This window comes from Phaethon lepturus, unplaced genomic scaffold (assembly GCF_000687285.1).
Source record: "Phaethon lepturus isolate BGI_N335 unplaced genomic scaffold, ASM68728v1 scaffold3874, whole genome shotgun sequence".
NCBI classification, from domain to species: Eukaryota; Metazoa; Chordata; class Aves; order Phaethontiformes; family Phaethontidae; genus Phaethon; species Phaethon lepturus.
This window is the reverse complement of record NW_010535324.1, coordinates 20812-41433: the sequence shown is the minus strand read 5'-3', so window position 1 is coordinate 41433 and position 20622 is coordinate 20812. Positions and strand designations below refer to the sequence as shown.

Below are 20622 nucleotides of genomic sequence, written 5' to 3'. Positions count from 1 at the left end.
TAATAGTGCTATGAATTTCATTTATTCTTAATTAATAAGTATTTTTTTACTACTTTTTTTGGGTTTTTATTGTTTTTTTTCCCCTCCCTTGAACTATTCTTTCGAAGGCCATTATTAAGTGAGGGAAGAACTTATTTATATGGGAAGGGCTGTATTTAAATTTGGGAAACTTGATCCTTCAACCTTCATAACAAAAGTATGCATGAGGCAGTGCAATGGTTCCCAAATAGTTTGTGGTTGGGGGAGGTGAATAAAAGCAGCCTGATCTAAGCACAAGGTAGAAATTTAGGGTAATTTGCACAGTTCTTCATGTGAATGAAGATTTCTCCACAGATTTTGCTTATGAAGTCATAAAGCTGGGATGTGCAAAAAGGTCTTATTTAACCAAAAAGGTTAAATTTCCAGCTCCTATTAACTTTTGAGACCTCAGTTTAGATCTATTTTAGTTGCAAATGATCTTCTTCAGAAAGAAACAGATGGAGTGGTTTTCTTCTAGGCAAGGGGATACAGTTTAAATAGTTGAACTGAGCAGGCAGCAATAGCATTAGTGAGGACAAGGGCTGTGTAGAGATTTAGCAAGGAGAATTATTATGGCACATGAAATGAGATTTTTCTGTCATCCTGGTAAGTTACTTTGTTCAGCTAATGAAGCTAATATTTTAATAGATAATAAATATTTGGGGAGTCTGGCCTGGATCAATGTATAGGAATAAATTCTTTCTCAGCTGACTTTCAATTCTAACAGCTTTATTTTAATGCCAGATTAATTTTCGGTGCAAACCAACTTTCCGAGAAGGAGGCTCCAGATCCCCAAGAGAAGTAAGTAATGGACAAATGATGATTGCTTTTCATTTGATTTGTGTCCTGATCCACCTGGTGTGGAGCTGTGGTAGTGCTTTTATATTCAGAGGAGTCTTAGGCAGAGTATTGGTTCCCAGTGGGACATGTTCTCCTCCCCAAAATAAATATAAAATGAATTCTAGCTGAAGCACTCCATTACTTAAACTGACAGAAACCATCTCATCTTTCTGTTGTCTCCCTCCCCATTCATGCAGCTATTTTCTTTGGTAGCATTTATTTTTTTCTTCCTGACCTTTGAACTAGTATTTTTTTGATTTGTTTTCTTTTTCCCTCTCCTTCCACTTGCCTCTCCTTTTTTTTTTCCCCCCTAGAAGCATCTTTAGCTAATGTCCTAAGATTTTTTTTTTTTAGTAAAAAAATCAAACATTCAAAAACCTTGTGATTTGCTTCCAACTACTGTATGAATTCAGCTCCTCTGAAGGTGCTGGATATTTATTGTTATTAATATGTTTATATATCTGTCCTACATAGTTAGAAGCCAGTGTTTCAAAAACACCTCTTAACTTTTATAGTTGATTTGGTGGCCAGCTTTCTCTTAGCAGAGGTAGCCCAATTCCCCGCCGCACGGACGGTTCAATGTTGGCTGGCGTGACAGCGTGGCACGGGCAGACCCCTTCCAGCCCTGCACAGAAGCAGGGCCAGCAGCCCTGTTCACCCTCCCGTCTCTTGCTGCTACCCAGGGTGTAAGTAGCCCAAACAAGGGGAAATGACTGCTTCAACGACTGGTCCTTCCTTCCCTTCTCCTGCGTCGACTTGTGGTTTTTTTGCATTATGAGGCTGCGTTTCCCAGCAGAACAGGGCCCTGCATGGTGGCTGGGTGCGGCAGCGCTGGGGCACTCCCGCGCTTCGCGTTTAGGTCATGATTGTCTCTGCATCATGTACCGAACTTTCTTCTTTTTGTAGAAGAGTGCCGAGAGAGTAGTTCTGGACACTTTTCAACATGGATAAAGAACACCACCTCGTTCTTTTTCCTCCTGCAGTTTTGGTGGTGTCTGAGGCTTCCATGGGGACTGCTGCATTTTGCTCCAAAAATTATTGCACTGGCTGAAGGGACCTTTCCTTTGGTCCTTTGGTGTCTGTAAACCAATTTCACACAGATGGTACCTGTGAGTGCAAGCTGCCATTGCTTCCTATAACTTTTTTTTTTTTTTGCCCTCCTTTTGCAGAACTTTGTCCGACACCACTGGGTGCACAGGCGGAGGCAGGAGGGGAAATGTAAGCAGTGTGGAAAGGTAAGATTTTGAGAGAAGCACAAGCACAACACTGGGCACTTATGAATTCAGAGCAGCCAGTAGGCCCTTCAAGTCACTGAGGTTTCTATTCTAAACACTTGGCCTCTCTTAAGCAGAAGATGACAAGCCTGATACGTTGAGCGGTAGCAGCCCTGATTCACATGTGGGAAGAGAAAAGGCAGCTGTGTCTGCAGGAATGAGCACAACGTGTGTCCTGGCACATTGCTCTGCACTGGCTGCTGAAAATGAGGAGGAGGAAGACTGTGGCTTCTTGAGCTTCTTTCTTCATTAAACCAACTCTGTGCCAATACGGTGTTCTTGTAGTGCTGCCCTCCGTGCCAAAAGTAACATGTCAACAGTGCATCAAGGCACTTTGCATGTAGCATTCTTATGGTATGACTTTGCAGTGATACTGCCTTTTTCTTTTGCCATTCTGGCCTGGATCTCCTCTAGAGGCATTAGGAGTTCATTCTTCTATGAGAGTACTTACTGCCTATCATACCAAAACCTGTGCTGGGCGCATTCACATGGGCAGCGTGACCAGTCTATCCTAAAATTCCTATCAGCCCTGACTGATATGGAGAAGTTCAGAGGAAATCACAGTTTTCCCCTCAAATAAGACATATTCAGTTAAGACTAACATGGACATATTGTAAGAGAGTCCCTTTTTCTACAGAAAAAGAAAGGATTAAGGAAAACAACAACAAGAAAAAAAAATCCTGTTATATTTATTGGCCAAGCAGTCTGCTATTACAGCAAAACATTTGTCTGTCTTGTGCTCTGCTGTTACATTTCTTGTGTCTCCAAGTAAGAGCATTCTTTTCTATTCTCTTGTCATGCAAGAAAAATGGAGCTGTTGTTGAAATGGAATGGCAGTAAATTTAAAGCAATAAAAGAAAGTGTTATTCATGGAATACCTAATGATTCTGGTAGGTCTCGTTGTATAGTATTAGTCCTATCCCATGGCTGGAACTGGATACTTAAATATGTTAATGAACATTAATAATAGTTCAGGTAAAGAAAATAGAAATGAACACTTAGGATATACTGATCTCATACTTCAACTCATAAGCCAGTAGAAAGGACTTAATGCTCCCCAACATCCTTAGCATGGCTTTGTGGTTTTATATTTTGTGTGCCTTCTGTGCCATGGCTGACACTTCCTGAGAGGTGGAGAACAGAGGCGTCTATGGCCACGTTTCGCCTTAGATCAGAAGTGCAGTTTGGAAGGAATTTTCCTGACTGTCGTCACAGGACTAGTCGGGACAGTCTTGCAGTAAATGAACTGGATTCCTTTTAGATTAAACTTAATTGAAAGTTAACTCTGCACCTACTAATGGGCATTCAGTCCACAGGGCCAGACTACAGCTAGTCAAAAATAAAATTCTCTGAAAATCTTTGTGTATAGGGTCCACAGCCCCAACAGAGCCTGTGCTCCCGCTGTTACACGTCACTCGCTAGCGCACATATGGTCTGCCCAGGTCTCATCTGGGCTTCAGTTTTCTTCTCCCTCGCCGGTGCGATTTCACTGCTCTACCACAAAAGTACTATAGGCAAAATAGGGAAGGGGGCCTGGAAAGTCTTGTTCATAATCTTACTGAGGGCACTGGAGCCAAATGTTCTATTTCTGTCTACTTGCTGTGACAATTCCCCTTTTCTCTTGGAACTGGAGACTGTAATAGAAGGATGAGTAGATAGAGTAACATTGAGCCCAGGGTTTAATGGCAGCTTATTATGGAAAAGTAGAAGATGGAGCACGTGTTTAGTGATGCATCTCCAGAACAGTCTCCTGGCCTCTAAGAATTTGTGTCTCATGAATTTCCAGAATGGTACCTTTATATTTAACAGCCTATGATAACTTTATCTCCTGTGGTCTTGTCTATTCTCTCCTTGAGTTCCCGTAAAGTTGTAGTATTTACAACATTCTTTAGCAAGGAATTCCCAAACTTAACTACACATTGTGAGAAGAACCACATCTTGATTGTTTCAGATTTGTCACTTAGGAGTTTTTCCTAATGCTCCATAGCTCTGTGTTGGAAGTGATGGTAAATACATGCTCTCAAACCGCATTCTCTACACCGTTCATGATGTTTAAGAACTCATTTCTTTCTCTTGCAAGTGGGGGGAAAAAAGAGCATTTTGTGGCTTTTAGCTGTTATTAGCTGTTTGTTACCTGGGATCATCAGAGAAATTGGGATATATGTTTTTTTTTCTTTACATAATACAACATAAGAATGTTCAGACCATGTGGCCTGGCATCCAGTCCATGACTCTGTGCAGTAATAGAAACTTAAAGATGAATGCAGAGTAATCTTTTCTTCGTATACATCCAGTTACCAGTGGCTTAGGGATTTTATGAGACTAGGAATGCATCTGGACCATCATGCTAAACAGGCACTTTATTTCTTTATACTTTCTGTGGTGTTCAAAGCAGTCTGTCCACTATACACACAAGTGTGCAGCTACGGTGCCAATCTCTTTCTGTTAGCAGTCTCTTTAAAGGCCTGTGGATGGATGCAGAGCTGTCTGTTTTTCCCTGCATGTAATGGCAGGATTGAAATTGCTAGTAGTTGAAAAGCAATTGTAGTTCTTTGTTGTTTTTGCAGAGATCACCATCCAAGTGCTTCTGTTGCTATCTGTATTTGAGTTGAGTAATGTTGCATTGGAATATCTCTGAGAGCATTAAAAAGAGAATAAACGTGATGGGAAAATCCGTGCAAAAATAAATTATTAGTAGCCCTAACATTGATGTGAAAACACTCTTTAATGATAAATACATTTGAGAATATAACCAAAGTATGTTGGAGCTAGTAACCCCTCTGTGCTCTGTGTGCATGGGTGTCTGTATTAATGTGGTCTTTGATCCCAATGATTTAGATGGATTGTAATCACCACCACAAGCTGGGGATTCAGGTGCTCTTTTCCTCCAAATATATTTCCTCTGGTATGCACAACTGTTTATTTCTGCAGGACCATCTCACAGCATGGGATTTTATGTGTTGTACAGGAATCAGGTGCCAGTGACTCGGGGCTGATCGAGTACTGCTAGGCTAATATTCTCACAAAGGTGAAATTAATTTTCTATCCCAAAATTTCTAAATTTGTGTAGAAGACTTCCTTGCATAACCCAGGAACAAGATAGCTGAATTTTATTTTTCCTTCTTATTGGGAAAAGGCAGAAGAGATGATTTTGTGGTGGAATATTGGGTTGAAACACTGCAGTCCCCCATAGTCCCCATCAAATCTTACTGAGACCTACAGTGTATCACTTTATTTCATCGGTTCCTTTATTTGTAAAGCTAGCTTTCAAATAATTGCTATCTTACCTCAAACACATATCCTTGTGAAGAATTAGCTCATATTTCTAAAGCAATTTGAGGAAAAGTGGTGGTTTATTGCTACTTATCATTAATATGTTTTTATTGCTGTATCATTTTCTCTAATGACTCCCTAAAAGCCAAATGGCTTACTGAATAAATGAAAAACGGCCCATCCAGAACCAGACAAGCTGCTCAGTCCATATGTTTAAAATACACCGCTGCTGGGCTGTGGAATTAATGTACTGAATTTTAGGTTTTATTAGTGGAGGTTTCGGGAGAGAATAATTTCTCCCCTGCTTGTTACAAAGCAGAACAAAACAAAACACTTCATGCCCATGAGGGGCTGAAATAAATTTTTTCATATACTTTGGGACAAGGAAGAGTAAGATTTGTGAGAAACATTGAGAAGCACCAGTCTAAGTGAATGAGAATAAGGAATTTTGTCCAGTGTCAGACCTCTGTTCCAGCACTTGCCGTACATACTGTCAGTCTGGTTGTTCTTGTGCCCGCACTGAATGGCAGACTAGATCTGCCTGGCCAGCAGCAGCTGGCCGGCTTGTCTTTGTGAAGCCATTTGACCACGTTCCATTACTAAACCTGAATACGTCAAATCACCATCATTATGAAGAATATACTCTTTGAATTTCGTTGAATGTAAAACCTGAGGCATTAGGGGAAGGATTAAAAAAAAAAAAAAAATCTAGCGGAGGTGACACAAACCTCTTTAGGAATAGGCCTTAGCTGGTGCTGTGGTCCATCGGGCAAGCTGGTACATGCTGGGGACACCTGAAGAAGTATCTGCAATGTGCACTTCTGCATGGCAGGCAGGCAGGGTGAGCCTCCTCCTCTTCAGAGTATTGATAGGACTGTCCCCAGCTACCATGTATGGACAGATTGTAGCTCAGTCCCTCACTTGAACAAGACCAGTGCAGCTCTGGATGAGTTTTTGGTGGTTTGTTTAATTCTCCTTGGTGTGCTTGACATTGTCATTTCATTGAACACTAATAGGCTCACTCTTCCTGCAGATGTCCATCTTCCTGTTCCTTTCCATTGCAGCTAGGATAAGAAGGACCTTAATTCTAGAAGCAGTGAGGCAATGTTCTCTTAGATGTTACGAAGGCAAATTGTAACTCTTTGCACTGGGTCTTGCGCATTGCCCAGCATGTAGGAGATTTAGGTAAAACTCAGCTTGTTGGAAAGAAATCCTGCCTCACAAATTCGTGACTTGATAGAGAGACTGAATTAGAAAATTTTGGGTGGTGATGGGCTACTTAATGTAGTAGAGAGGCTAGAATAAAGGATCCAGATGAATAAAAAGAGGAATAAAACCTTTTTTAATAAAAGATTAATAAAATAAATAAAAGATCCAGATGACTGCAAATCTGAAATCTAAGTGGTGAAGATGACTATGACAAACTGTTCAATGAACTTTTGGACTTTCCATCTCTACAGCCATCAACCCATATCTGTTCTTTCTCTGGCTAAAATAAGCTGTAACTGCACACAAAATTTTAAGCTGTAACTGCACACAAATTTTTAGGCTGTAACTTACCGTTTGTTGCCTGTGTTACATGCAAGAAGGGTGTGGATGACCCAATGGTCTTTTCCAGCCTTAGAATTTAAAGCAAAGTGATATGTCTTCTGAAATTGCATTCTTCAAAATGAGACTCTTCTGTGGGAGAATAAAATCTCATATTTGCTGGTAATGGTGGTGGCTTTTTCTCTTTAAACTACAAAGAAATATTTTCATTTATCTGTTTGATCTCAACAAGACCAAGTTGTTTCTTTGGAACTTACTAAAAAGGTTTTGATCTGAGTCAGCTCAATAAAACAATAAACTTAATTTCCCAATCGGAACATTTCCACACAGACATTTTAGTTGATTCCACTCTGTATTAAAAAAAAAAAAAAAAGAGGAAAATTCAAATTCTTGTTTATATTTAGGGCAAACAAGTCTGCAATGCGAGAATGCTTTGTTCAACAGAAAATCTGAATCTGTCTGGTCTGTAGCAATCAATTAAAACAGGCATTCCTTCTCTTTCTTCTGTTGTTTTTAACTACAAAATCTAAGAAAAAGCATTAAATTTTGGAGAAGTGTTTTTAAAAGTGTGTGTGAAAATTCCCCAGTTGAAGAACCTTCATTTTATCCCACAAAAATCTGTTTGGCATCTAAGGGCGTTGAGGCTGATCCAATGTATCTGACTGCAATGAACTGATTTAGCTTAGCACAGTCACCTGGCAAGAGTTAAAGGTGTAAATTTCTTGTGGTCAGAAGGAATTGAATCCTTTTCTCCTGCTTATTCTAGGGCTTTCAGCAGAAATTCTCCTTCCATAGTAAAGAGATCGTGGCCATCAGTTGTTCCTGGTGCAAGCTGGCGGTAAGTGAACAATATTTGGGGAGACCAGTCTCAGCTTCACTGAGTGGCTGCACTGCAAGCTGTTTCTTTTTTCCTGGGTCTCAGGGTTCCCTCTCTGTGAATCACCCCCAGTTTTGCCATTTCTTTTCCTTTTGCTCAAAGACACCATAACTTCACCTGGCTGATATGAGTCTTCTGGAAGAGTCTTGCTGCACAATGTAGTTGCTGGCTGGCTACCTCCCATCAATGCCCTGCCACTGCTAGCTCAGACAGCCAAAGGGCTCTTAATACATATGGCTGCATCGAACTAGTTTGTGGTCTTCTATCTGTGTTTAAGTAGGATTGGTTTGATTGTTTGTTTTTTATTTTTTATTTTTTTAAAAAAACATGGCTAAGGGAAGATGATCTTTAGTTATATGTTCCTAAAATTCCATGATTTAAAAAACTTGAAGATGGTGGACTTGAGAACATTGTTCCTGTTTTTGTACCATGACCCTCCTCTTCCTCTCCATGCTTCCCCTTTGTCTTTCTTGGCCTTCTTATTGACTCTACTCTTTTCCACTCTTCCAGTTTCATAACAAAGTCACCTGTTTCATGCTACATCACATTGAGGAGCCATGTTCCCTGGGGGCTCACGCTGCTGTCATTGTGCCTCCCACTTGGATCATTAAGGTGAAGAAACCTCAGGTAACTGCATGCTGATGTCTGTTTCTGAAGCTGTATGGCTGCACAGGGCCAGCCTGGCTTCGCCGCTCGGTGGTACTCCACTAAGGCATGCTTGTTCAATCCTGTCTCTATTCCTGAAACCCAGCATACCTCCATGGTGATTATGAACCTGTATCTTCCTGCCCCTCCATGCAGCCCTTCAGTAGTAGGTTTCCCTGTTTGGGATGAATAACAAGAAATACGACTTTTATTCTGAGCAAATCCAGCTCAGATTTGTTCCCGTAACTGTGAGTTCAGTGAGCATACTGCAAGAAATCCCCTGTGCTGTAGGTGGCCAAGCATGTCTCATTAAATAGAGCTGAGCAAATACAGGGGAAAACTGTTCACAAACGTTCATTTGAACTGCAGTAAGAATTGCCTATGGCTGGACTGGCATCCCTCTGAATTTGCCATCAAGGGGCATTTAAACAATCATGTCTTATTTACATCAGTGCTTGGTGAATGTCAGCAGTAAGCCTATGTGCTCATTTAGTTGCAGGTAACAAGCATTAGATTTTAAAGATTTTTATAATGGATGTGATATGTCTTGGAGAGGATAATTCACTGGTGAACACAATAGGGAGAAAAGGTATCTAAAAGAGAGCTGGCCAGAAATTAAAAGGGGATTCCCATCATGCAAGAAGTACTTTTTTTTTTCTTTGAAAGTCTGTTTTCACTCCAGGTTGAACTGAAAGAAAGGGACTACAAACACTGAGCATATCAGGGAGCCATAAATGTTGGTAACAGTTTAATTTCAGAAGCACTGAAACAAGGTGGTTTGTTTTTTTTTTCTGAAATAAATAGTGTCTCTACTCTAACAGAAAAGGTCTCTTTAGCATTTATATTTTTTCCCCACACTCTTCTTTCTCTGTTAGTTTTACTCCAGCCTCCTCAAGAGAAATCTTTTTTCCTTTCTTGTTGAAGAATCTGAGTCATTGACAGGGACTTAATTTCTTTGGTTAATTTTCAGCACCTCGGTGGTATTTGGCACAAAACCAAGGCTGTGTCCTTTTCTGTGTCCTTGTAGAGACCGTATGGCCCATAGTCTTAAGTTTTTTGGTCACTGGGCTTCACAGCAGACTGCCTGCAATCTCTGCTTTGGGCACTAGCCAAAGAAATGGTGACTTTAAGGGTTCATGGTCTGGAGATGGATCCATGAGGTAGAGCTCCTTGGGCTGGGAATGACTAGAAAGGAATTCCTAACTGTTGCAGTCCAGACCTGGAAACTGGGTATTGCCAGGGTCCTTAGGCATCTTGTTCCCTAACCATTTAACTATAGCTAACCCCATACACATGGGAGAAAGCAGATAACTGGTCTGAGAACCAGCTTCCTATGGCCAGAGGTGCTACCCTCTTCTTAGGTCTGATAAGGAAATAAAATATTTTTTCACTCAACACATTTCCAATTTATGTATCTTTTGAATAGTTTTAAATCACCATTTAAAAAAACAAAACAAAAACAAAGCCAACACCCCCCCTTTAACCCCCAAACAAAGGAAAACCCTTTCATATGATTTTCACTGTATTTTCTTGCAAAAAAAAAAAAAAGAGAAAGATTATTGAATTTGTTATCTCATTTTATGTCTTACAAAAACCCCTTTCTGTGAGCCGGGAATACACTGCAGTCACCATTCTTTTAGCCAAAGTCAGGAAAAGAATAGTAACACCCCCCCCCCCCCTTTTAATAAAAATATAAATTAATAAGATAGATGTATCCATCTCTAACCTCATTAAAAGAAGCCTTTCTTTGGCCTTCTTATTTCTCATTTAATTTTTAGTAAAAAAAACAATTGACACTAATTTTCTTTTGATTTGGCATTTGGTCAAAGCAGGCTACATTCCTTTATAATATTTTTGGAGAATTTTCTTTTTTGTCCATTATTTTTTCAGAAAAGGTCAAATAAAAAAACAAATCTGACCTAGTTAATTACAATTCATAGGAAAAATGCTTTTAAAGGTTTAAAAGGTTACACTTAACTCAGGCACACAAAGCTAACATTTTCTTTGAGTGGAGAGGAAGTACTTCAATCCAATATTCCCCCTCTATCACATCTCAAGTCCTTGAAATTTGAGGTCAGTGACATGCAAAAGACTTATCTTGAGTAATTGAAGCGTTAGATAGATCAAAGTGATACTTAGCACAGACAATGGGCATATTTCCATGAAGCTTCTTAACAGCACCCATTGCGGTGTTAGTTCTGGGGAATACATCCTTATTGCCGTAGAAAATAATGACGCATCTTTCAGATGTGTGTTCATTTTTTTGGCAGAAGCTGTGTTTTTTGTTTGGTTGGTTTTGTTTTTTTTAAATATTTTCTCCCCTCCTGCTGTTTCTGGCCAGCTCTACTTGTGTGTATTATGACCCTCTTCACCCTATATGCATGTTTGGTAAACACTATGAAATATTCACTGCATTCAATCCACAGAATACAAACACAGTATTCACAAATTTTCATAAATTCAGATAGTAAATAAATGTGTAGCCAGCAATCTGTTTTTCACATATTCCACAATCAATAAATTTGGCTAGAAGCCTTTTTGTCAGAAATTATTTCCTCAGCTCTAATTAACTACTCACATTAGTCACAGGCAACTCCTGAACTGAATTCCCTACTCATACAAAATTGATTTTAGTGATACCTTCATCGTGTTTGTTGGTTGTTTCTTTTAAGTAAATAAGATGGTGTTTTGTAGCAAAACCTTGCCCTCATTTTTAATTTTTATTTCTCTTTTTATTGCTACAAAAACGGTTTTCCATGCTTATTTTGTACAGTGTGGGTCACCACCTTTCAAATACTGGGCTTGAATAAAGAGCACACTCCCCCTCTGATTACCAGCAACATTGTAGTAGTGAAACATCGTGCTGTAACTGGTTAAGGAGAAATTTCTGACAATGTACGTTATAAATGAGGAGCTTTCACTTCTTGCAAGCAATGGATTGCAAGATGAGGAATATTCAGAATGATTCAAATAGTTTTGGGATCGGTGGCAGCCCTGTAAGTAATGACCCACTTACGTGAATGGAAAACTCCCAGTACTCATTCCATGTTATTCGTAACTTCTTTACTGATTTCTAGTGTTTCTGTATTGTGTTAGCAGCACTTTGATAGCAGCTCTAATTTCCTTGGGTTCAAATCAATTCCATTTCCTAGTTTGTGAAAGCAGGTCACCCCTGTTGACTGGTGGCAATTGGTAAAGGTGAGGTTTGGTAGCCTGAGTGATGTTAGCTCTAGGAATAGACTTGCTATGCTGACATTGTCAGAGAAAAGTAGATAATAAGGAGGGTCTGGCTGATGCACTTACTTACATTTAGTCTATCTTCTGTTTGGGAAGGCAAAGTAACTGTAAAAGTCTTTTTTTTTTTTTTTTTTTTTTTCCCCTATTCAAGGTGAGTGAACATGGTGTTTTAGTCTTCTCCTCCTCCTTTGAGGACCTCGAAAACGTGCTAGTGAATATTTATACTTCTGGACTTATTTCTTTATTTCCTCAGTTGCTGACTACAGCTGACTTGTCTGATTGTGCTTTGTGAACAACCAGAAGATGGTCAAGAGTGACCTTCCCAGAGGCTGTTCATTATTTGTTTGCAGCCCAGCATGCTAAAAGCCTTTTAAAATGAAGGCTGAAATGTTGTAAAGGAAAAGGTTGAAAGGGACCATTGTATTTGCTTAAGAGAGTCTGTGGCCCTCACACCACCCAACACCATGCCAGAAAGATTCAAATTCATCTGTTCATCTAGCTGAGCTTGCTTAGAACTATAGTGACCATGCAATAATACCAAACATCTCTCTTTAAGATGGCCAAACTGACACCCACAAAGGAGAGGTTTCCTCTCTAGAGACAAATTAGGATTTCCATATGGTGCCCATTTACAGGTACGCTTTGCTATCAGGTACTTCACTGAATAATGTTTATAAAATACTCATCACCTTGTTATGTGGACAAGGTAGTATGCATCCATTTCTTCAGGTTAATGTGCAAAGGCTGATGATTACTCTTGGCTGTTATTCTTCTGCATGTTTGCAAAGAGAACCTGCATATGCTTAATCAGCTTTTCTGCCTTTCGTCTGCTATGATATGCAGTTGCAATCATCATAGCAAAGCTTTAGGTTCTCTTAACACTATAGGTGTAGGCATGCTTAAAAAAAAAGTGAAATAACATAGTTGTGATGTAGCATATTTTATTGCCTTTTTGAGTGTGGACATGAAAAATATTAATGAATGGAGGCTTAGACTAAAACTGTTTCTGTCTAATATAGTTGTATGACTCTTCCCACCCCACCTATAGGCAAGAAAAGAGATATGTTATAGCGGGATTTAATGACAACTACTTTTAAACATTAATTTTATTTTCTAAATTAGTCAGGATTTTACTGAACTGTCTTTGCCCTTTCCAGAAGAATTTCACCGGGCTTAGGTCCATCCATTGTGGAGGTAGAATAAAAAATATGGCTCTTCTTCCAGAGTTACAGTTAAGTACTTGCCTAGTATAATACCTAACTTGAGTTACAAACTACAATTTGCCAGCAGAATTCACTGCACTTTACCAATAGGATAAGTATTTTGAATTTTACATCTGGATGTACAGAAGCACAAGGAAAAGGCTTGATATGCCCTTAAGCTGTCAGCAGACCACTGGCAAGACTGCAGATAGACTCGATCTCCTCTGTCATGTGTTTTGCCCCACTCCAGGGAGAATCCTTCAGCAGAGAAGGGCTGAAGAACTGGGCTAAGGCCCCCATGGGAGGTAGCTTTGACAGTAACGTCCTGTACCTTTATATTGACATAAAGACTTTTGCCTGCAGTCAGCCTGACTACTGAGGTAAGGCAATGAAAGATGATGCAGACGATGTTGCCGATGCACTTCTGTAGTCAGTGCAGTCTTTGTGGCTTATCATGCTTTCAAGATCCCTTTGTATCAGAGTAGGGAAGAGTACAAAAGCTTCTTTAGATGGTTTCTCAAAATATGGACTGAAAGGGCAAATGTCCTGCCATTGCTCTGCAGAGCCATCTCGTCTTCAGTATTCTCAGTAAGCAAAAACGCGTAACTACATCCTGGTCCACGAGGAGTGTTGAGAGGTGACAAAAAACTTGGGATCTTGTGCTCTACAGCAGGCTTCTCCTGGTCTGAGTGAAAAAGGACAGTGTCTTTAGGTGTTTGGATTAGGTGTTATTTTTCTTAACTACTTAGAGATGTGGAAACATTAACTTCCATATGCAGTGTGTGGTACTGAAGTCTTGAAATTCTGGAAGTGGTTGTTCGACATTAAACAGTCTAGTAGGTGTTCTTGTTAATGTTGGTTAGAAAGGAGGATTAAGGACAGACATTACTGCTTACAGATTTGATGATTTCTGGTCATTGACTTTTTCCATTAGTGGTATACTTTTGAATAAGATCAGGACAAACAAACTTTTGGATGAGCTGAGTGGATCTTGCTCCCGTCTTGAAGCCAGAAGAAAATCAATAAACTTTCTTCTAATTCCCTGTGTTAATTTATTTCCTGGTGACAGCTAGACTAAGAATTGAAATACTGAGAAAGTATTTACAGTATTTCCTATAATAAAAAATCTCAGTTCTATGGAAAGGACTAGGGTTTCCTGAAGGTATGACTTTGGTTACTGAATTAAAATAATTTAAAAAAGGAAATAAAATTCCCCTTTTTGGACTGTTTGTATCACATCAGAACACCTTTGTGGTTCAGTATCACTATAATATTCTATTATAATAGGTTTTGCAAAAATACAAGCAGTTTTGTGTTTTTTTTTTTTTTAATCATGCAGTTAAGGGATACTGTTATTTAAAAAAGAAGCAAACAAAAACCCCACAAACACGACCCCCTCACCCAAATCCTTAAATGTTAACAATTCAGTTTGTTCCTTAGCAGATGATTACACAAGTTTCTTGACAGGCTGGAACTGACTCCACAGTGCCAGCATCATACACCATGGTGGCCTTTGTTATGTCGAGTCATAATGGTTGCCAGAGCTAAAACTTGTTGTTTTCTTTCCTAAAAAAAAAAAAAAAAAAAACAAAAACCTACCAAAAAACATGAAAAATATCTCATTTATCATGTTTTTTATTACATCTTTATGCAGGTGGTCTCCATACCAGGAGACGAGCCTGATTGGGCAGGAGACTGGAGCCCCGAAGGGGAAACGGGCGTCTCCTACCCCTATTGGGAGGGTTGGCAGGTACAACGTGTGGTGTTATGTGAGTCTATGGGAGCATCTGATCTTTTTCCCCCCTCACAGCGTGGGAAACTTTCCAGTTCCAAAGCACCAGTCTGGTCTCCGTGTGTGGCTTTCTCCATAACGGTGGTGTGGAAGTGTAAAGCATGCAGCGCATGTAACTTAAATCTCGAGCATGTGCCAGATACTCTTATCATTCTCGAAGTGGACATGCATGGAAGAGCTTCGTAAAGGGGCTCTGTCTGGGCCTGTCTTCTAAATTTTGTTTTGCTTTTCATGTATTCTTTTTTCTTTTGATGTAGAACTCATTAAAGACTTCAACACGGCGGAAGAAGAGAACGTCTTTTAAAAGAAAAGCCAGCAAAAGAGGCAATGACGTAGGTATTCAAGTGCTTTGGAAATCAGGCTCCTTTTGTTTAAATGTCTAAATGCAGACTTTTAAGAAATGCAGTAAAAAATTGAACTTTATTTTTTTTCACTGAAAAATTTCACATAATTGAATTTATTGTGGGAAGAGATGAGTTTTGATAAAAATTGTATGAGAAGTTTCCTATTTGCCGAGTTGATTTTTCAAGAAACAACGTACCAGACTCCAAAAGGACCAGCAGCCTAATGAAACAGCATTCCCTTGGGATGTAAGAGACTCAGGAACCCTTGGTTTTCACTAGGCAGAGCAGGGGTATGAAACTGGGTTGGTGAAATCCATGGCGAGTGCACTGACACAAGGGTATGGTCCTATTTGAAGGTATCTCTTTCAGGAGTCTTACATTGGAAATATTCTGCTTGCGTGAAAATTGACATTGGGCCACAGAGAGAGAGAGAGAGAGAAAAGGGGAATGATCTGATCATTTGGTTTATCACATAGTTTATAGAAGAAGCTAGAAGCAGCTTGTTTCCAGACCCTGCCTAGTGGATAAATTACGTAGATGAACAACAGCCTCATAGGGAAAGGTGGAGGGAGATTCAGCTCTGCATAGCCAGAGCTCTCTGGTTAAGGTCCTCACTTGGGTGGTGGGAGAACTGCAGATCAGAAACTTGTATCTCTGCCTACCACAGACCAGGAGAGTGCCCTCACTACTGGGCTCTCTGGTGTCTTGCAGGTGTAGGGAGTAGGGAGGCAAATAGCTTCCTCATTGACATGTCATGGTTGACCTGTGACATTAGTTCAAAGGTGGGAGGGCCAGCAAGGCCAAGAATTCAAGAGCAAATCACCTGCAACTAAGTGCAGATACAACTTGTCTCTTAAATGGAATTAATGAAATAGGTAGTTTATCTCATTCTATTTCCCACTGGAAAATTGTGTGTGTTAGAAATAGCACTTTATCAGACACATTATTAGCGCTGTGTGAATAATTTTTTTTTTGCAAATAACATTGAGTAAAGTTTTAAAATAGTTTTGTGCTGTCCTGAAGTGTTTTTGACCCCCCCTTCCCCCCTCCCCTTCTTACTCAATTGTCTCAGCTGGATAAATTAGTCCCAGCTGAGCACCACATTAACATGGCTGTACTATTTCCAGTACCTGAGGTAGTTTTGTCAGAGCTAGGTTGGGTCTGCTGCACATATTATGCCAGGGAAACATACATAGCTTGTACTAAAGCTGTCTCTTGCTTCTATTTCTCAGGACAGCAAAGGTCGGCCATTTGTGATAAAGCCTATCTCCTCTCCACTCATGAAACCACTGCTGGTTTTCGTCAATCCAAAAAGTGGAGGGAATCAGGTAGGAACGTCATCTGGATCCAGGTAGCAAAGTTTTAGTTTAAGAATGGTGTTTCTGCAAATGAGAATAGTTCTTGGTAAATCAGATAGGAAGAACTCTATGCAACTGAATTGCAGTCCTTAGAGGAAGGTCCTTGCTGTTGAATGCCTTTTCCACTTCAATGGAGTTGGATGGGGATTGGAATGGATAATTGGGTATTTGAGCAGTTATATTCCTATCTTCAGATTCCTGAAAGGAATTTCAAGTGGTAGTTCGTAGGTTTTCAGAATACTTCATCTTGCCACAGAAAATTTAGATTGGCAACGAAGCCTTAGACTTTTCTTTTATCCAAAAAGTGATTTAATTGTACTAGGAAAGCCTGGTGAAATTAGCAAATGTGAAATAACACACTCCTAATGGCATTTAAAAAAATCATTACTGGTCTTGTACTGTATTATAGTAAACCAAATATCAGTGACTAACATGATCATGTGGTAGGATTCTTGGAATTAAAACTTATCCAAGTGAATATTTTCCAGATTAGGTCTGTCACTTTTTGAGTATCAACTAATCTGAGTGCCTTTTGATAGACAGGGCCTTCTAGCTGAAAAGATTGATGTAGGATATAACAGGGTCCTATAGAGCATGGATAATAGCATCGTTGCTGCTCACTTTCTCCTCTGTTAGAAGAATTAGGGAGGGTATCAAATGAAACTGTTAAGACTCAGATTCAAAGCAAAGGAAAAAGTTACCTCGAAGACTGTGTTCAGTTTTGGGCCCCTCACTACAAGAAGGATGCTGAGGTGCTCAAACATGTCCAAAGAAGGGCAACGAAGCTGGTGAGAGCACAAGTCTTATGAGGAGCGGCTGAGGGAACTGGGGTTGTTCAGTCTGGAGAAGAGGAGGCTGAGGGGAGACCTTATCGCTCTCTACAACTACCTGAAAGGGGGTTGTGGCGACGAGGGTGTTGGTCTCTTCTCCCAGGTAACAAGTGATAGGATGAGAGGAAACGGCCTCAAGTTGCACCAGGGGGAGTTTAGATTGGATATTAGGAAAAATTTCTTCACGGAGAGGGTGGTCAAGCATTGGCACAGGCTGCCCAGGGAGGTGGTGGAGTCACCATCCCTGGAAGTGTTCAAAAAACATGTGAATGTGGCACTTCGGGACAGGGTTTATGGGACTGGTGGTGTTGGGTTGATGGTTGGACTTGATGATCTTAAAGGTCCCTTCCAATCTGGTGATTCTGTGATTCTGTTAGTCCCTCTCACAATGTGTAGCTCCTCTGCAAAACTCCTTGCCATTGGATGTTGTGGGTGCTAAAATTTTAATGGGCTGAAGGAGAGATTTGGAAGAGAAAACCTTGATGTTTACCTACAGCAAACACCATGTTTATTTTCTCTGTTCTTATACCATTTCTGAGGTACTTTGACTGCTATTCTTGGTTCTCCGCTTAGGGGAGGGTGTCAAACAGAAGAGCAATTCCTCAGAAGGGGGAGCTAATGAAAAAGAAACAGGGGAGGAGCAATCGTTATAGCAGCAATGAATGAAGAAGGGAAGATCAAAGATTAGTAAAGTTAAAAACCATGAACAAATGGTGGCATGCAGAGCTGAGCACCTCCAGTAATGTCTGCTGATGACTGAAAATGTCAAAGGAGCTAGTGGGCACTGCCCAGAGATACTCTACCACAAGACATCCCAGGGTGAAGGGAGTGTAGATTCTCTCGGGATTTTTCCCCACCAAGTTGCTCCTTGTGCAGAGAGCAGTTAGCTTGGCCAAGGTCAGAAGGAAATCCTGCAACTTGGTGAGGCCTGGAATGGGAAGCCTGTGAATACACAGGTAGGGGAAGAAATGTAACCAACACCTCAGCAAGAAGTTTAAGATGAACTGGAAGAACAGCAGCCTGTTTCGCATGACATACAGAAATTGCTGCAGAAGGGGCATGACTCAACTTTAACTGTTCTGTGACCACAACCACACATGATGCACTATTGAAAATTCCTGACTTGCACCCCCCAGGCTATGTCAGAAATGTATTCTTGAATTACTTTGGAGTACAAGCTCTCCCTATGGGGTTCTTATCCCTCTTCTGATAGTAAGAGATCCTGCCACTTTGTGTCTGAGCAGAATATGAAGGAAGGGAATCAAGTGCCTGGAATATGAGTCCAAGAGTTTGAGAATGTGGAATTTATATCTTTAGGTGATGAGCTGGATACAAGGCACTGAGTGGGGCAGAGGTAGCCCATAGAGTCCTTGGTTCCTGCTTCTTTGGGTGGTAGAGGGTCACACCTATGAGTATTCGTGGTGGTGATGGTGAAGGTCAAAGCAGAGTCATTCCTTGGATGTTGGGCAAGCCACTGTTCGATGTGATGGTGACTTTGCCCACAAACTTGTTCAGCTTCTTGCTGGCATGGATGGCTGAGGGTGATGTGAGGTAACAGAGGTTTCTTGCTGTAGGTGGTGAGAGGTAGGAGAACAGGTTGCTGTGGGAACTGAACCTTTGGTCTGACCCTGAATGCCTGTTCTTATGAACCGTTAATGATCTGTGGTGTTAAGGACACCCTCCCCAGATTGGTGGGCTGCTATTCTATAGAGTAGTAATCTGCAATGCCACTTTCTAGTTTGTCTTTTTGTTGGTTTATGTTTGCTTTATAAAGCACAGAAGAAAGAAAAGCAGTCCAAATATAGCGAATTATGAACACTATTATTTCTAATAATAATTAAGCTATTCATAATTTTCCTTCATTTGATTTTTCTCTTTTCCTAGGGCACCAAGGTTCTCCAAATGTTTATGTGGTATTTGAATCCACGCCAGGTCTTTGATCTCTCTCAGGAAGGGCCAAGAGATGCGTAAGTTCCTCGGATCATAATTCTTATCCAGAAAGCAGACTATCTATCTTGGATAGACTGGTAGACTGTGTATAGGGTTTATGTGTCTAGGTTTTGATAGTGGGAGGGCAGTCTGCAGTGGTGGCTTCTGTGACAAGAGATCAGGAGCTGCCCCCATGTCAGACAGAGCCAGTTCCAGATGGCTCCAAGATGGACCTGCTGCTGATCATGGTGCCTGACCATTCCCTGGTGGCTGAGTATTACAGTAGGGTGAGGCTACCTCCAGGTTTCCATTGAAAACAGCAGAATGCAACTATCTCTTCTTGCTGAGTAACTAACTCAGCTTATCTGGGCAATAGTTGAAGTGTGAGCCTCTTCCAAGGTAGGGAGGTTTTGTCCTTAAAGGGCTGATTCTTGCTGCTAGGAGTTGAGAGACCATCCTTCTAAGGGATGTGAGATAGTGATACTTGTTCTACTTAGCCATCTCTTCAGCGCTCCTTCACAAGTTAGGCAGCACAAAAAGATGCTACTCAAGTACTATTCAAATATATACCTGTGTAAGAATGGTCCCAGTATTTGCTATTTGTACTTCTAGAGCATCTGTGCATTTTTTGCTGCTGAAATACTTTCACTGCTGCTCTCCTCATGACATATAGAAGATTTAAAGTAGATGTACAGTTTTCAGAGCTGTGTAATGGAGTTAAAGAAGGGCTAAGTCCTCAGTTCACTAGGCTCTCTATGTGTGGATGTATCCCCTTCATTGGGAGATATTTCGTTATGCTTTTCTTTCATGCAGTTGAAGGAACAGGTCTTTAATGGGTACTTCTTAAGCTCTCCTGTTGATATCTTAGATCCGATATCCAGAGAAAAAGCTCTATTAGATGTTATTGCCTTCTTTGGTGTTAAAAATAAAAAAGATACCAGTTGAAAGAGCTGTTATGTTTTACACACCTCAGAAATGATGTCTCAGGAAATCTTGATGAGGAATATTATTTTGTTTAAAAACCAAAATTTTGCTTTAACATAAGAGAAAAATGAAAGATTTTGTCACCTCCTGAGGGAGCATGAGAATCTGGCCTCTCAGATTTAGCATGGGAACATGCTAAACAGGTAAAACATTCCTCAGGAGATGCTGCCTAACCATGGGGGAAGGCACCATTTCACATCCTAGTGCATTTTTGTCTGTGTGAAATGGGGTGAGCCACAGGGCTCATGTTGGGTCAGGGCTGCTGCACTGCCTCCTCACTGCCGAGGCTTTCGGTAACACTAAGATTTTTTTTTTTTTTTAATTTTTTTATTTCTCCCCACCCCCCCCATCCACGCCCTTACTAATGAATGTTTGAGAGTGCAATAAGAAATGATTGAACTGTCACTTGGAAAAATGCATAAAAAGTGCCTGCATCATTGTTCTGACTTTTTTGTCTCCTTTTTTCCTCTT

At 40.4% G+C, this 20622-nt stretch overlaps 1 protein-coding gene across 1 annotated transcript in view; it reads left to right on the top strand.

Annotated features, from left to right (window-relative positions):
* The window catches only part of LOC104619765 (diacylglycerol kinase iota-like), a gene marked incomplete at its 3' end in the record, with an annotated part of 78446 nt that overhangs the window by 38085 nt on the left and 19739 nt on the right, over positions 1-20622 (top strand). Inside the window, exons 6-12 of the mRNA XM_010285764.1 lie at positions 763-819; positions 2028-2093; positions 7720-7791; positions 8341-8457; positions 14964-15050; positions 16283-16378; positions 19123-19205. Of these exons, the coding sequence (XP_010284066.1) occupies positions 763-819; positions 2028-2093; positions 7720-7791; positions 8341-8457; positions 14964-15050; positions 16283-16378; positions 19123-19205 (578 nt within the window). The remainder of the gene's footprint in view (positions 1-762; positions 820-2027; positions 2094-7719; positions 7792-8340; positions 8458-14963; positions 15051-16282; positions 16379-19122; positions 19206-20622) is intronic.